The 15,822-nt window shown below is 49.0% G+C and overlaps 1 protein-coding gene and 1 pseudogene across 1 annotated transcript in view; one reads left to right on the top strand and one right to left on the bottom strand.

The window, feature by feature from the left end:
* Positions 1-1,199: 1,199 nt before the first annotated feature.
* On the top strand, positions 1,200-13,796 carry LOC102818007 (annotated as a pseudogene).
* A 1,068-nt stretch (positions 13,797-14,864) lies between these two features.
* LOC102817641 (structural maintenance of chromosomes protein 1B-like) overlaps positions 14,865-15,822 on the bottom strand; it is a 71,414-nt gene continuing 70,456 nt past the window's right edge. The window contains exon 12 of the mRNA XM_006877964.1: positions 14,865-14,984. Within this exon, the coding sequence (XP_006878026.1) occupies positions 14,865-14,984 (120 nt within the window). The remainder of the gene's footprint in view (positions 14,985-15,822) is intronic.

Below are 15,822 nucleotides of genomic sequence, written 5' to 3'. Positions count from 1 at the left end.
CGGAGTGCCTCCTAGTAGGCAAGAATAATGAAGGCAACACATTTTAAAGTTATGTATGCTTGTTTTTAATGGAGATTATCTTCTGTTTGCAGGCTTTCAGACTTTTTACCAGTGCCAGATTTTAAAGTCAACAAGAAATAGCAAAGTGCGCTCATGTGCCAAGATGTTAGAGACGTCGTACCTTCCTGGCCACCCTCCTGGGCACTGCTCAGATAGGTGTTCTCTTCTCTGTTATCACATCTTGCATGCTGACCACTCCTCCCTCGTCTCACGGGTCTCCTTCCGGTGGATGCCATATTAGATTCTGTTTGCAGACTTAAAGAACAGAGTGTTTAAACCTCAGAGTTCAAACACAACGTTGAAACACAGAAGTCACCATTTCAGACACTGCAGAAGTGTCACCTTGGTGACAGGACATGCTTTTCAGTCTCCTCCTCTCTGATATAGGACCAGGAGATGAGAAAGGGGGCAGTGACAATGTCAACCCTGAGTCCACACTGGGAGCTGGGAGTATCCGTCATTCCCCAGCCAAGGACTGGCTGGAAAACTGGGCAGATCCCAGTCACAAAGTGACAAAGGGCCAAGATGTTGGGGGGCTGCCCCTGAGCAGGCCAAAGAGAAGTCTACAGGGACACTGACATGAAGTGCAGTCTGTGGTCACTTGACCTTGGATAGTAAAGGTCCACCCAGGTGCACACAACATCTCCCAGGGATGACGCAGGGGACATCGGCCCACAGCCATGGTTCTTATGGGTAAAGCCCTGTCATCTCCATCCTCTGATTTTCCTCCTGCTCCCATGTCTTCACACCCTCCTCACTCCTCCCACTCCTTTGTTTCCTATCCTTCCCACCTGTTTAGTTCCCACTCTGGTACTCATATCTCTGTTCTCATGCCCTTCCTTCCCTCCTGGACTTGCCCTCCTCCCCTCCTCACTCTGGTCCTCCCTCCTCTGTACCCTCCCCCATGCCCCTTCTTCCCTCCTCTGACCTCCATCCTCTCATGCCTTCCCCTTCCCTGAGCTCCCCTGCTCTGTCCTCCCTTTCCCTGAGGCACCTTCCCAGCGTTACTGGTAAGCCAGGCACACTTTCCTGTCAGAAAGGAGTCAGGCACCCGGGAAGAATCACCTCACAGCCACTGCTGCCAGGGAGGATTCTGTGCTGGATAAGCTCTCCTACTCAACCTGAAGAACATGAACGTGATGGCCACCGGTGCACCGCCCCATCCCAACTGCCCACACAAGTCCCTCTCCTCACCTGAGGTACCAGATGCTCAGAGCCTGTGCTACTCCTCAGGGCTTCTCAGTGAGGGCACCGAGCAGGCCAGAGGCGGCTAGGAGCGCCTAGTGTGTGGCAAGTGGTCAAGAGGTGTGCCTAAGTGGAGCCCTGCCCCTGGGCGGACACACACTGATATCTTGTGGCCAGGATATCTCTGCCATGTGACTTTTTTGTTACTTTGTTCTTTTCCGTTTTAAATGGAAAAAAAAAAAGATAGGCCAGTTATGAGGCCTATAAGGAGCCCACCACTTATTAATAAAGTAGAAACTGGCTCGTTCCTTTCGATCTCACACCCCTCGCTCCGTCAGAGGTATATCCACCAGGGCTCCTGGAATAGAGTCTAGTATCACGTAAACATGATTTTCTATGCACCTAGAAACCAAGCATTTGCACAACCTACTTAGCATATCTGCTGAAACCAAGCCCACATTGTCTCCTAGGTTTGCCTGAGTAAGGATCCATATCCAAACTCATAAAGGTTTGTTTTTTATTTAAGACGTTCATAGTTTTAGCTCTTGTTTTTAAGCCTTTGACATACTTGGACTTCATTTTCAACGATGGTGTAACGTCAGGTAAAACTTCATCTGTTGCATGTAAATTTCCAGTTGTTTGGGCTACCTTGAGTGATTCTGGCATCTCTGTCAAAAGTCAATTGGCCACAGATGCATAGTTTTAGTTCTCAAATCCGAATACTATTATATTTAACTATATGCCAGTAACACACTCTTTTAATTATTCTAGTTTTGTAGTGTGTTAAAAAATTAGGAAGTCTGGTTTCTCCAACATTGTTGAATGTTTTCATGAATTCTTTGTCCATTATTTATGGTTTGTAATTCCAAAACCCGAATTTGGAGTTTTGGTAAGTATTGACTTGAATCTATGACTCACTCTTGGGACTAATACCATCTCAACAATATTAAGTCTTGTCTTCCATGAACGTGTGATGGCTTTCTTCAATTTCTTCCTGCAATGTTTTGCTTAAATTGATTCCTGTTTTATTGGTTTTTGTTATGTTATTAATGGTTTTCTCGATTTCATTTCATTTCAATTTGCTTATAGAGGGTGTTCTGGTGTGGTACTGTAGAATAAGTACTAGACTGTTAACGGCAGGGTTGGTGTTTCAAACCCAGCAGTGCCTCCTCAGAAACCTATACAGGGTTACTATGAGTTGAAAGTGACTCAACAGCACTTACAAGACTGTATACAAAGATAATTAACATGTGTTGGTGTTATATATAGGCTTGTTGTCTTTTCCATGGGGGACTTAGGATTCTACAATTGTGAGCCATTTCCTTGATTCCTTGATATCAATTTCTCTTTATATATATATATATATTATTTAAACAATCAAAGGGCACATTCTGTGAGCCTCCTGGCTGCCAGCACACAGTCTTTCTCTTTCCATGAGTCTAGAATCCTCAGCTGCTCTGTCTCTCCATGTCCTCATCTCTGCCTCCATCTCTGTGTTGCTGCTTCTCTGGATAGGGTCCCACATTCTGCTCATGCTCTTCTCCCTTGATGGTCCTATGGTCTTCTGTTTCTGGACTGTAAGATTAACTTGTTGTTGTTGTTAGGTGTCATCAAGTCGGCACCGACTCATAGTGACCCTATGCACAGCAGAACAAAACAATGTCCAATCCTGGGCCAAGTTCACTACTGTTGCCACACTTGATTAACTTCTCCCCCCTTTTTGTTACTAAACTTCTACCTTTACAGTTGTGACAGTCACAATTAGTCATGATAACAGTTAATCACTCTTGAATCATAAGAATTTTATCCCCATCTCTTTTCACCAGACCCATCTATACAAGATGAACACATTGAGTGGGGATTTTACCTACTCCCACACACTCTGAAACTAAACTCCCTCTTGAAAACATGTAAGCTAGTCACTTTGTGCCTTTAGAGCCACCCTCGGTCTTGCTTCCCCTAGGTCCTGCAGTGGGTGCGAGGAAACATCAAGTATGGGGTGTTCCACATCCACGGCTTATGGGATGGTGCTGGACCCGTCCGGGTATAAAGATGTCACCCAAGGCCCTGAAGTCATGGTACGGCACCTTTTCCCTGGCATTTGAGGCCTAGCCTTGGACTTGGGGACAGGCACATGGTGACCCCTAGCCACCCTGGGTCTGCCTTCCCGGCAGCTGCTCAGTGAGTAGGTGCTTGGTTCCGGGCACGGGCTGGTCTGGCCCTCCCTTCCCAGCCTTGACCCAGGGCCTCAGTAGGATGTCGATCTGGTCGTTTTTTGCACATGAACCTTGAACTCTCGTGCTGGAGTGTGTCCTGGTCTCTGCCCTCCGCCTCCTGTGGAGCAGGCTGGTGCTTTTGCGTTCAAGCCCACTCTTCGCTTTCTCTCTCCACCAGGCTTCTCGATGCTCTTCCGTGACAGCCATCCCTCAGGGCCAGGGCTCAGTCTCCTGTCCTGTGCTGACTTTCCAGTGTTCCAGCGAGTCCCTGAAGCTTCCCAGCCCACCTGTCAGATGCCATGACCCCGTAAATCTGACCCTCTAGATCTGCATGGCTCTCACGCCCTGCATGTCTGACCCTTCTCCTCCTCAGCTTCCTTGGTCCCCACAGACCTCACACTCCATCCAGGAGCTGGGACATTGCAAATGCAGGGCGCTGTGTTTTAATATTGAAACTCCACATATTGCACATTGAGCAATTGGGTGTGGGGGTGGCAGCGGCATGGGACCAGCGTCAATTTGGGGCACAGGTAGCTGGCTGGTCGCGATGGACAGGGGCTCCCTGTCCTCAAGGAGTCCGTATGTGTGTCACCTGAGAGCTGACCAGGCTGTGGGCTGCGTGTCTCCCTTGGTGCCACGTGGCCGGAGAGCAGCAGTGGCTCAGAGCCATCGAAGCTGTCTCCAGTGAGCATCCGGGTCTCCTCACTTTTTCACAGGAAGCTCTGCAGAACTTGTACTGCACCAGGTCGTTCCTGTTTGTGGGCTGTGGGGAGACCCTCCATGACCAGATCTTCCAGGCACTCGTCCTGTACTCGGTGCCCAGTAAGGTGGAGCTGGAACACTACATGCTGGTCCTCAAGGAGAGCAAGGGGCAGTTCTTCAAGCACCAGGTGGACATGCTGCTGCACGGGATCAAGGTGGTGTCCTACGGGGACTGCTTCGACAGCTTCCCCGGCTATGTGCATGACCTAAGCACTCAGATCTGCAGGCAGCGGAGCCCAGGTACAAGCCTCATCAAGTTCACCAAACTGCCAGTTTCTTTTGCAAACTGCCTCTGGGTGGGGTAGGCTCGCGGTGAGAGTATTATGCTCTGTGACTGGGTGTGGCAGCAGGTCAGCTGGCCACTGTGTGCATGTGTTGTGCTGATCTGGGCCACCTCAGCTCCCAGGCCAGACTTCAGGGGCCCTTGACCCAGAGGGGAACCCCCAGGTTCAGGCACTTGTGCGGTGTTGTCGCTGTAGAGTAAACGTGCCTCTCGCCTCAGCTGCCTCTGGATTCCCACTTGAAAAGTCAGAGTTCCAGGAACACTTGGCGTCTTTTCCCACGTAGCCCCATTCCCTGCTCTGCTGCCCGCAGCACGCCTTTGGAGGAGCAGGTCATGGGCCAGGAACCACCAAGATGAACTGGGTCATCTTGATGGGAAGCCACTTTGCATTTGGTGTCATAAAACATCGATGACAGCAAACTTGGAAAGGCCTGTACTGATGATCCTTGAGTTGTAATGGGACACCCAGATGTACACAGTTACCCACACCTACAGCCGGCTCGTTAACTGTGGCCCTTGGACAACTGAGGGATACTGAGATCGCGAGGGAAGGTTGCACAGACAATTCAGCAGCTGGTGTGTTTTGTTTTGTCTCTTTTACCACTAGCCTTTTCGGAATTGTTAACAATTAGCAGCAGGGACTGATTTAAGCTCCATTGTCCTTCCTAAAGGCATAACTGGGAATCTATCAGTTTCTTCCTCAGGGAAGGACAGGGGACACACATTTCCCTCTTTACAGTAGCGATAGCTGGGTTTGAACTGCATACCTTGCAGTCCTGATGTGGCACTGAAGGATAAGCACGGAAATGCTAACCGTTAGGTCGGCACTACAAATCCACCAGCTGTTCCTTGGTATTAGGGTCGCTGTGAGTCAAAAGTGACTCGGCAGCACTGGATGAGCGACCTCCCCCTAGCCTGGCCTGGAGTTCTGAAGCTGGCTGCTCCTGCACGGCCCCCGCTCCCAAGCAGGGGAAGAGGCAGCGCATCTGTCTCGCTGCTGCCCAGTCCACCTGAGCTACACTCTGCCTCTGGCTCCGGAGGGACGGTGCCAGCAAGGACCCAGAAGTATGTTGGACTGATGGCGGAGAGGCTGGCCGAGCGCCCTCAGTCCCCCTCCAGGTGGGGCATTACGGCCTACAACAAGGCTCTTCCTGGGCAGCGGGCCTGAGCAGGGGGCACACGGCCAAGGTGAGCTCATTGCTTTGCTTTTGCTCTCTCCTCAGACGCTGACCACGTGGACAGTACCACACTGCTGAGTAAGGCCTGCTTTCTTTCCACCCCGTCATCCCCGGCCCTTCCTGTCACTATAGTCACAGAGATGACCGCCCGCTCCCTGCCACAGCGAGGGGGGAAGCCGCTTAGTCGGCCCGGCCGTCTGCCACCTCCTGAGGATGGCCTGCTGTTGTCGAACCAGGTGGAAGTGGGCATTCGGAGTGACACATCGCCCGGCCCTTCAGAAACCTCACCTTTTACACAGGGTTTCTGAGAAGATGCTTTGTAGTGTTTTGATGTTTCTGAGTTTATTGAGACTTGCTTTGTGGCCTAATACCTGGTCTAGTCTGGAGAATGTTCCATGTGCACTGGAAAGGAATGTGTATTGTGCTGCTGATGGGTTCAGTGTTCTGTACACATCTATGAGGTAGCATAGTGGTTATGAGTCGGGCTGCTAACCTCAAGGTCAGTAGTTTGAAACTACCAGCTGTTCCGTGGGAGAAGGATGAGGCTTTCTGCTCCCTTAAAGATTTACAGCCTTGGAAACCCTATACAAGGTCGCTATGAGTCGGAACTGACTCCACGGCACACCACCACCACCACCGTTGCTGTAGAGTTGTGTGTTTCTTCAGTTCTACTAGGGCTTTATTTAAGTATTTTGAGGTTCTTTCATTGGGAACATAGATAACTAATTATGGTTGTCTTCTTGTTCTGTCGACCCTTTAATCATGAGATAATGTCCTTCTTTGTCTCTTTGGTTTTCGCCTTAAAGTTGATTTTACCAGGCATTAATATTGCCACTCCTGCTCATTTTTTATTTCAATTAGTTTGATACATTTTTCCATCCTTTAATTTTTCATCTACTTTGTGTCTTTGTGTGTAAGCTGTGTCTCCTGAAGACAGCATATTGAACGATCCTGTTTCTTATCCATTCTGCCACTCTCTATCTCTTGACTGGTGCTGCACGTTTCTTTCTTCTGCTTGCTTTCCTGTGCTGAGTTACATTTTCTTATATTTTAGTATTGATCATCTGGACCTCTGTTTGCAGGTTTTGAATGGTCTCCAATGTTGTATCTATTTTGTTTGATTGTTCGTGTAGTGCTTTTCTGCATTCTTTCTTTTTTTCCTCAACCGTTCTGTGGAAAATGTGGATGCACCTCAATAGCATGCTCCTGAATTCTTTTTCAGGTAGTTCCAGTGCCTCTTCTTCCTCAAAAGCATTTTCTTATCTCTTCCTCTTGGTTGTCTGTTTGAGCTACTCTGTCTTGTTTCTGCATGTGAGCAGAAATTTTCTATGTTTTAGGCATTGTGGTGGTAGTGTACTTGTATTAAGTTGATGTATTGTTATGTTGTTGTATTCTTAGGTATGTATGTTGGTGTATTCTTAGGCACTCACAGATTGTCTCATGGGGCGTATGATCAGGAGATGAGCTTCTCTGTTCACTGTTCCACACAGTTCAGTTCAGAGTGGATTTGGAAGATGTTGGTTGTAGTCACTACTCTGGTGTATAGTAGCTGGTATTGGCTTTGCCAGATTGGTGGGGTTTTAGAGGGTATAGCTGTGGCTTGTCTGTGTGGCTCCAGTTGTGATCTCCCGTTTCTCTGCAAGTTTCTGGCAGGCTTCTGCAATAGGAATGCTCTCGTCTCCCAATCCACTCACTACTCCCATTCAGATTGGCTGTGGTGGGTCATGCTGGCTACTCCGAATCAGAGGTTGCCTCCTCTCTTGCTTTGTTCACATTCTTTCTCTTGCTGAGCACTCGACCCACTTACTGACCCCTTCACGCTTGGAGTTCTAGAACCATCCTCTGAATCTCTTCGTCTGCTTTTCCGTGTCTTTGCTAAAGAAGGTCTGCTCAGCTGTTCTGCCTGGCCTGCCATCAAGCCTACTCGGTTTTTCTGGTTAATACTTGCTCAGAAGGTAGGCATTCCTCCTGCTGGGCTAACTCAGCTGATTTCATAAATTTGCAAGAGCTGCTTGCTGTCAAGAGCTCCTGGGGTCTTCACGTGGGTGGGTTTGGCCCCAGGTGCTCCCGCCTGCTGGCTTGGGGCCTGGGAGCAGAGGTCTGTGTGGGCAGCCCTATCCTGTCTGCTGGCTGGCCCAGGGACCCCCGAGATGAAGACGCGTGTCTGTGTGGGCCTCTTAGTGCTGGCAGAGCTGCTTTCCACTTCTCGGTGCTCTGGTCATCATGGGAAGGACACACTGACTCTAGTTCCTTTCTCACTTGCATGACCCCTGGCAGCACAGAGAGCCGTCTGTAGGGTGCATCGGGAGCGGGCTCTTGGAGGGTGGGCACCAGAGTAGGGTGCACAAAACCTGGAGCTCAGCCTCTCAACACAGCTTCTCCGCCCTCCAGGTAGCACCTGTCAGAACTGTGCAAAGAGGAAGCTAGAAGTGAACGGAGTGCGACTTTCCAAAAACACCCTGACAGTCAGACACCGGTAATCTTTTCTCTGTTTTTGTTGGAATCATGTTTCAAATGCAATGTCATCGAGTGCTCCATTTCCTGTCCCCAGCCCCTTGGCGGGAGGGATGATGCCCATATTGCACCTACAGTGCAGCCACCAGGAGTCACACTTCCCGCCTCCGCACCTTTTTGTTGAAGGAAGATATACAGAGAAAGTGAAAGATTGTCAGGCCAGCCAGCTTGACAACTTTTCACCCAAATGACCGTAACTCTTGGAAACCCTTTGCAGGCCTGCTATGGGTTGGAAATGACTCAATGGCACTTAGCAACAACAACAGCTATAACCCAGGAGCCCTGGTGTGACACTGTAAGATAAGAACTGGACTGCTAACTGCAAGGTCGGCAGTTCAAACCCACCAGCTGCTCCTTGGAAACCCTACACAGGGTTGCTATGAGTCAGAACCAAGTTGATGTCACTTAACAACAACAACCATAGCCCAAAAGGATACCTGGTGGCGTAATAGGTTCCTTATTAGGCTGCTGATCACAAGGTCAGCAATTTGAATCCACCAACTGATCCTCTGAAGAAAGAAGGCTTTCTGTTCTAATAAAGGTTTAGGTCTCAGAAACCCTGTGGGGTAGGTCTCTGTCTAAGGGTCACTATGACATCAGTTTGTTTGTTTCACTCATACCCAGTTCCAGAAACAGTGTTGTCAAGGGTGAGTGTAGTTTTTCCTACGTTCTGCAAATTGCTCATTGTTTTACAACTTCTATTCCCTGTTGCTCAAGGTGATGCTGTCCCAACTGCCGTCACCTTGGTCTCAGAGCAAAACACTTTAAATTCTGTTTGATGTGAGTCCCATCCGTTACTGAACCAGATGTGGTGAAGCATGAAGCAGGACCTGGCACGCTCACACCCAGCCTTGCCTTGCCCTCCTCCCAGGTCGTGATGTGCTCTCTCGGTTCTCTGCCCCTTCTCCTCTCCAGCTGCCCTGCAGAAGTGAGGGAGTGGTGAAGACTCTAGTCTGTAGGTAGGTTCTGAAGCTTAAACAAAGAAGCGGTTATATTATTAAAGTACCTGTAAAGCATGTTGTCTTGGAGCCAGCTCCTGTGTGTCCTGCTCTGCGTGGTGCTCCCCCTCAGGGCAGAAGGCCTTGTCAAGTGAGGATTGTTTCATCTTGTGACCGAAATGTACTTGCATTTTTTATTTTTGGATGAGTTTTTAGCTTCTTCTTCCGTTCGCCCAGTGGTAACATGTTCTCCCACTGTCCTCACAGCTGTTCCCCACGTTCTGCCGTGTCCTCATGGCTGTGCTGCTCTTGTTCTTGTCACCCTCGACTTCCTGTCCTTACAGCTTGGGCCTTTCCTGTTCTTGTTCCCCATTCACATGTCTTCAGCCTCCAGGAACTCCCACAGACACCAGTGTGCAGGGTGAACTGGCCCAGGGCTGTGTGTCTAATAGGTGAGTTGGGAATTTTCAGAAAGGCTTCCTGGTGGAGAGACCCTGATGCCTGTCTTTTTCACAATGACTTATATGAGGGGGCTTCAGAGACTTGTGTGAAAATGGCATGAAAAAATTCTGGAATTTTTTGATGACCTATTTGAAGTCCCCTGGCATGCTCTCCTTTCTGAAAATTGTGGGGATCTCCTTTCTGACGTTTAGCAATGCTGTAAGGATAGATTGGGGGAAAGTCTTTGGGATTTACTTGGCTTAGTTTTTCTCTCCTTTTTCCAGTTCGGGACTTCTTCCCATGATCATTGTTTTTCTCATCTCCTCTGTTCTCATTTCCTGGAATTCTTAGTAATTGGAGCTCTGGGATTGGTTTCTGACGACTCTTACACATCCCCTAACATCTCTTAATTTCCGGACACCTTTCTGGGAAAATCTGTCCCAGCTCCTGGGTTGGATGTTCACTTTGACGTGTTCTCTTCCATTTAACAGAGTTCCATTTGCTGAGCTATCTTTTCTCTTTCCCACTGTTTTTATCAATGTTATCTTTTCACACCTCTGGAGACATTAGGCACCTAGTCATCTGACACTGCGACATTCCCAACAGCATTTGGGAGAGAGGATTTTCAGATACTTGGAGTTTGTTTTTCTTTTAATAAGAAAACTGACAGTAAACACCTGTCACCAGCCACCAGGGAGTTTTAAGTGCTCTGAATCACTTAACATGTTAATTGCCTATTTACTAAGCAATAAACCAATACATGAGTTGGTCTATCTGAGCCCTGGTGGGGTCCTGGTTAGGCATTTGACTGCTAACTAAAGGGTAGGGGTTTTTGAATCCACCAGCCGCTCCTGGGAGAAAGATGAGGCAGTCTGCTTCCATAAAGACTTACAGACTTTGGAACCCTCTGGGGAGGTTCTCCTCTGTCCTGTCGAACAGCTATGAGTCGTAATCAATGCACTGCTAATAGATTTTAGTGATCAACTTCCACAGGGAATGATGGGTTGGTGGTGAGTTCTGCTGTTGAGTGGCAGGGGAAGGTGTTGGTGACCCCGCATGATGTAAGTGCTTTAGAATAGACACACATACTGATTTCTTTGAGGGACAGTTAGATTTTGCTAGTGTTTTGGAAAGAACATTCTGCACGTCTTTCAGCAAACATTGGACTGTGAGCTGAGCTGTAGGGACACCTGAACTTACAGTCAACAGAGACTCTGTGGGCTTTCCTCCAGCCGTGGCTTTTTCTCATGCTTCTCGTTCCTGCTCTGTTTCCTCATTTGTCTTTGATGTTTAAGGGTACATTGTGTTGGTTCCCCCACTGTTGTGCTGTGTGTGCCTGCAGGCCTTCCCTCCACCCCTTGATCCTGTGTTGGGTAGGCTTTGCTGTAAAGCACTGGACAGACCACTCCCCAGGTGGGCCCTTCCCGTGCCGATTGAACACTTGGTCTAGGATGCCAGAATGTTACTGCAGCCCACCCATCGTCCTGGTCTTGCCACGTTGCAGATTGGAGAGCTCAGAGCAGCAGATGGCTGCAGCCTCCGTGAGCATGGTCTGAGCCTTGTTCTTCCATACAGGACATACATACAGAGACCCACTCACTGACGACCACAGTCCCTGCCCCCACCGCCCATCCACTCAGGAATAGAGCTAGCCTGCGACGCGGGAGGCTTTCCGGGCCTTTGCAGACCTTACATCGTTATTATCTTCGCCCCCTTTTGTAGACAGGGGCTGCTGCTTCCATGTTGGAGGGGTTCTCAAAGGCAGGGCCCCTAAAAAGCGATAGAACCACCCCATAGGGTTTCCAGGGCTGCAGTCTTCACAGACGGAACCAGTCTCATCTTCCTCCCAAGGAGTAGCTGGTGGGTTTGAATTGCTGACTTTTTGTTCAGCAGCCAAGCACTTAACCACTGCACCACCAGGGCTCCTACCATACATGCATGCAGGTGCACGCACACAGATTCTGAAGTGGAAATCTGGCTACAAATATTCTTGTTACTAAGTTTTTTTCATTTTGGTGTTCCTTTCTGTTTAAATAGATGGTGCCAGAGGGTCTTGAAATCTATAAAACCTATAAAACCTGCAACCTGAAAACCAGCCTTCTGTAACCACCATGCCACATGCAAATGATGAGGCGTGTCCAGAGAATGCTGCCCGGGACCTCAATGCCAAACGGTCATACACCCCAAAAGAGTGGAGGTGGGGGGAGCTGAGGGTGGGTGAAGGAGCGCCATCAGTCTGACTGCTGGGACAAGGGACACACACACACACACTTCAGGTAACTGCCAGGATGAATGGAAAGACAGACAACTACCTCAGGGACCAGAACCAAGGATAGTGACACCGGTGTCCTGGCGTCCCTCAGCCTCTTTACCGAGGTGGTTTTTCTAATAACATGAGGAGTGTGAAGACTCTTACCTAGCAACACTGGTTGCCAAAGAAAAAACAAGAAAGCAGACGCTTGTATGTTACCATTTTATGGGGAAGCAGCTGTTACTGTAGAAAACTTCAGAGGTATGTTCGTTATATTGTTAAATTGCAAAGAGCGAGGGATACCCCTTGAGCAGCCAGTGAGGGGGCTTCTTTGGAATGTTGTCGTTCTAGTCACTTCCGTTCTAAAGGCACTGGATTACGCCATCCTCTGACATGTGGTCACAAGGAACCTTTCAGGGCTCAGCACAATGCCTGCACGTATGTGTGGAGACCAGTTTTCACCTTAGTTCAATTCCAAGCTTCTCAAGTCTGTATTTCTGAGGGAGGGGCCCACCTTTCTGTTCTCAACTCTTCCAAGTTTTCTCCCCTTGACTCCATTGAAGGAACTTTGCCCTGAGTGAGGTGGGTGAGACCTGACCGGGCCTATGCACGTCACAGCGCCTCCAGGGTCTGCCCGAGCCCGGGACCAGAGCCTCACGGAGAACGATGGCAAGAGATGCCTGAAGTCACAGCCCGACTCAGAGGCTCCACCTTTTGATGTGACATTTCTGTGATACTGAAGCACCCCCAGGGGTATACAGTTCAGAACCTGAAAGGTTGGGGTGTGTGGTGAACAAGTCAAGTCTTTTCATTTCCTTTTGAAGCACGGAAGGCAGCCCTTTATACTGTCGCTCAGGTCAGTCCTGAATAAAATGGTAACTTCCACCCAGCGTGCATCCCCTTGCTTCAGGTCGGAGGCGGCTCGGCAGCATGTGTGGAGTGAATGAGGGGGTTGTCGTGGAAGCTGCCTCTTGGTTAGGACTCCAGACGATGGCTTGAACGTGCTGATGGTTTTTAAAAAGCAAACACTGTATTTACAGAGCACCATTGGGGACAGCCAGCCTGACCTGAAAGGGTGGCAGGAACGATGGTCAGACGTGTGGACACTGGCTGGGGCAGTGAGTTAGAGCCTGCTCGTGATGGAGGACTGCTGGCAGCTGGGGCGGTGGCTCCTCCTCGCAGGTCATTAGGGAGCGGCACGCGCAAAATGCAGTTGCTTATGCTGTTTTGTACGTGAGAAAAGGACCACAAGGTATGGCTCTGTCTGTCCAAGCCAAAACGGTGGTTCTAGTCTTTAGGTAATTGAACAGCCCTCCTCCTCCTTCTCCTAAGTAACTGTCTCCTGATGTTCACTGCCACCAGCAAACCACCGGGAGGCTTTCAAGAGCGAGTGCCTTGGTATCTGCAGCACTTGTGTCTGAACCACAGAGTGTACGACTCCTAGTGTGTTGAGTTGGCTCCGTGTGTGTGTCTGTGTGTGCGTGTGTGTGTGTGCGTGTGCGCGTGTGTGTGCTGTACCCTCACAGAGCTGATGGGACACGTTAAGGCTCACCATCACTGAGTGGAAGTGATGAGCGAGGGAGGGTGCCCAGGTGAGAGCGGGCCCCCAAGTCCCAGGCAGCACTTACAGGGATTGCTCAGTGCTGAAGTTGACACCTTTCAAGCAGAACTTCAGACAGGCCCTCCGGCTTCAGTCATGGCTCATGAAGTACCACCACCAGATGCACCCTTACTGGTTTAAGGTTAACCAGAACAGGGAGGACAGGGTGAAGCCTTGCTGTGCGCTGATCTCCTCCCCACTTACAAACCAGGTCAGTCTGCATGGAGAACCGAAACAGCAGGGCTCCACTGGAAGGCGGCAGCAAGCACGCCACCTCGAATGTGTCGCCCTCCACTCCTGGCAGTAATCCGGTCTTGGATCAGGTGACTGAAAGGGCTCCCGGCCCTGTCCAGGGCTTCCTCCTGTAGGAATGACTTAACCTGTTCTGTTCAGCTTTCCAGTGCCACACGCTTCACAAATCTAGGCCTGCTACGTCCCACCTGATCGGCCATGAGTGAACGGGTGCGAAGCCCTGCTTTCGAGAGTGGAGCAGCGGGTGACTTAGATCCCATGGTGGCCGCACTAGACCAGGAAGGCGGGAGGACCAGTGACCTCGGCCATGGACAGTTTCAGGTTTCCACCCTTGGGCTGCACACTCCTCGAGGGCAGGGCTTACTCTGAGTGTGTATTGTCTGGTTGCTACAGGAAATGATGCTGAGTGTTGTTTGAAAGCAATTCTGTTACTCCTTGAGTACTCCTTGTTCAGCTCTGAGGGCGAACAACTTAAGTAGAAGACCACCAGCATCGTCGTCAAGTTTTTGGGTTCCATTTTGAACTGGAAATAAAGTACGACTGAAAAGTGCAGCTTTCTTTCCTACGCGTAACAGTGTGTTTAATGGCGACGCCAGTTCTTATTTGAGAAAGCCCGTTTCTAACTTTCCTCTAACAAAGTATATTTAGAAAAATATGGACTGCATTGGAACAGACCCATTTTAATTTTTACCATTAAAGTTGTTTTTTGTTTCCAAAGTTGTAGATTAGAGATGTTTGGGGAAAAAAAAAATTTATTGGCATTTTCAACATGGATAAACAGTTGCTCTGAAATAATTTCCCATAAACAATGTACTAACCCACTCTATTATTTAAAAACTAAGAGTTTCCCTTAACAGTTATTTAAAGTCGCCGAACTTGGCAAGACCCAGGGGAGGAGGACGCAGAAATGGAAACGATGCTCACTAAATTGTTTCCAGATGGAAATTCAGTTATGGTACACAATTGTTAACTCTTTCCTTAAACTCATTCAAAGTCAACGCTCACTGGAAATGCTTCTCTGGGGGTGGGGGTGGTGGTGGGGGGTGGTAAACACACCTTCCCTGGAATGAGCTACTACTCTGCTCAGCCCTCTGATCTTCCAGAACTGTGTGGACGCCAGCGGGCACTAAGCTGTGTTGACTCAACCTGGCACCACAGGACTGTAGCTCAGAGCGCACAGTGCCTCAAGAGGGCGCTGGATCCTTGGGGGCCTCTGGTTGCCCGTTGCTGTCCTCAGGTCCGTCGGTGTCTGGGTACTGAGAGATATCGAGGGTCAGAACTCGGCTGAATGTGCAGTAGTCTTGCTAGAATGAAAAGAAGGCAGGGACGTCAGTTTCTAGGCCATTCTGGATTCTGGGTTTGTATTGACCCAGACAGGACCTTGCATGGAGCCACCCTGGAAGGTCAGTCATCTGCCTGACACCAGTCATTTGTGTCACCTGGCACCAGATTGTCCATTCTTCCATGAAGTATTTTTCTGGATGGGGTCCCCTACTATTCTTGGGCACAGGAAGGGAAGACCATTCTTAACTGAGCTTCAAGGAAAACTCAGGAGTGAAAACCTCACTCTAAAAACCAAACAACTTTGGATTGGCTGCTGAAGCCTATTAGCTCACACACTATTCTGAACTTGAAAAGCTACCACAGGACTCTGATCGTCCAGTAAATGTCTTGGTGTTTTGCCAAGATAAAGTGATCCCTTGTCCTACCACAGGGCATCTGTTTTTGAATAAAATGACCAAACGTTACAGTAACAGTCTAGTCTGTGTGGGAGTTGACATGCACCATTATTTTACCAAAGCAAATTCTCATACCTACTGTTCTGCGATGATCAATTTGCTTGTTTTATATAAAATGCATCTTAAATCTCTGTACTGTTGAAGAATACTCATTACATTGAAATCTTATGTAAAAAAATGACTTCAGCCCCATATGTTGTACAGAAACCAACCCGTGTCTGTAGACTTTGTGTAGAGACTTTTTTCCCAATTAGAATTTGAAAAAATGTGGTAAAACATCCACATCCTTTTGTCCTTTCATCCACTGTGGTTTTTAGGATTCATTGCCCTTAATTTTGCTCACCGTGTGTGCCCGGCGCAACCTCTCCCAGCTCCAGGATCTTACCTCTGGGCAGATGCCGAT

The sequence above is a fragment of the Chrysochloris asiatica genome, unplaced genomic scaffold, assembly GCF_000296735.1.
Source record: "Chrysochloris asiatica unplaced genomic scaffold, ChrAsi1.0 scaffold00720, whole genome shotgun sequence".
NCBI lineage: Eukaryota > Metazoa > Chordata > Mammalia > Afrosoricida > Chrysochloridae > Chrysochloris > Chrysochloris asiatica.
The sequence above is the reverse complement of the archived record's forward strand: the minus strand, read 5'-3'. Positions and strand labels throughout refer to the sequence as shown.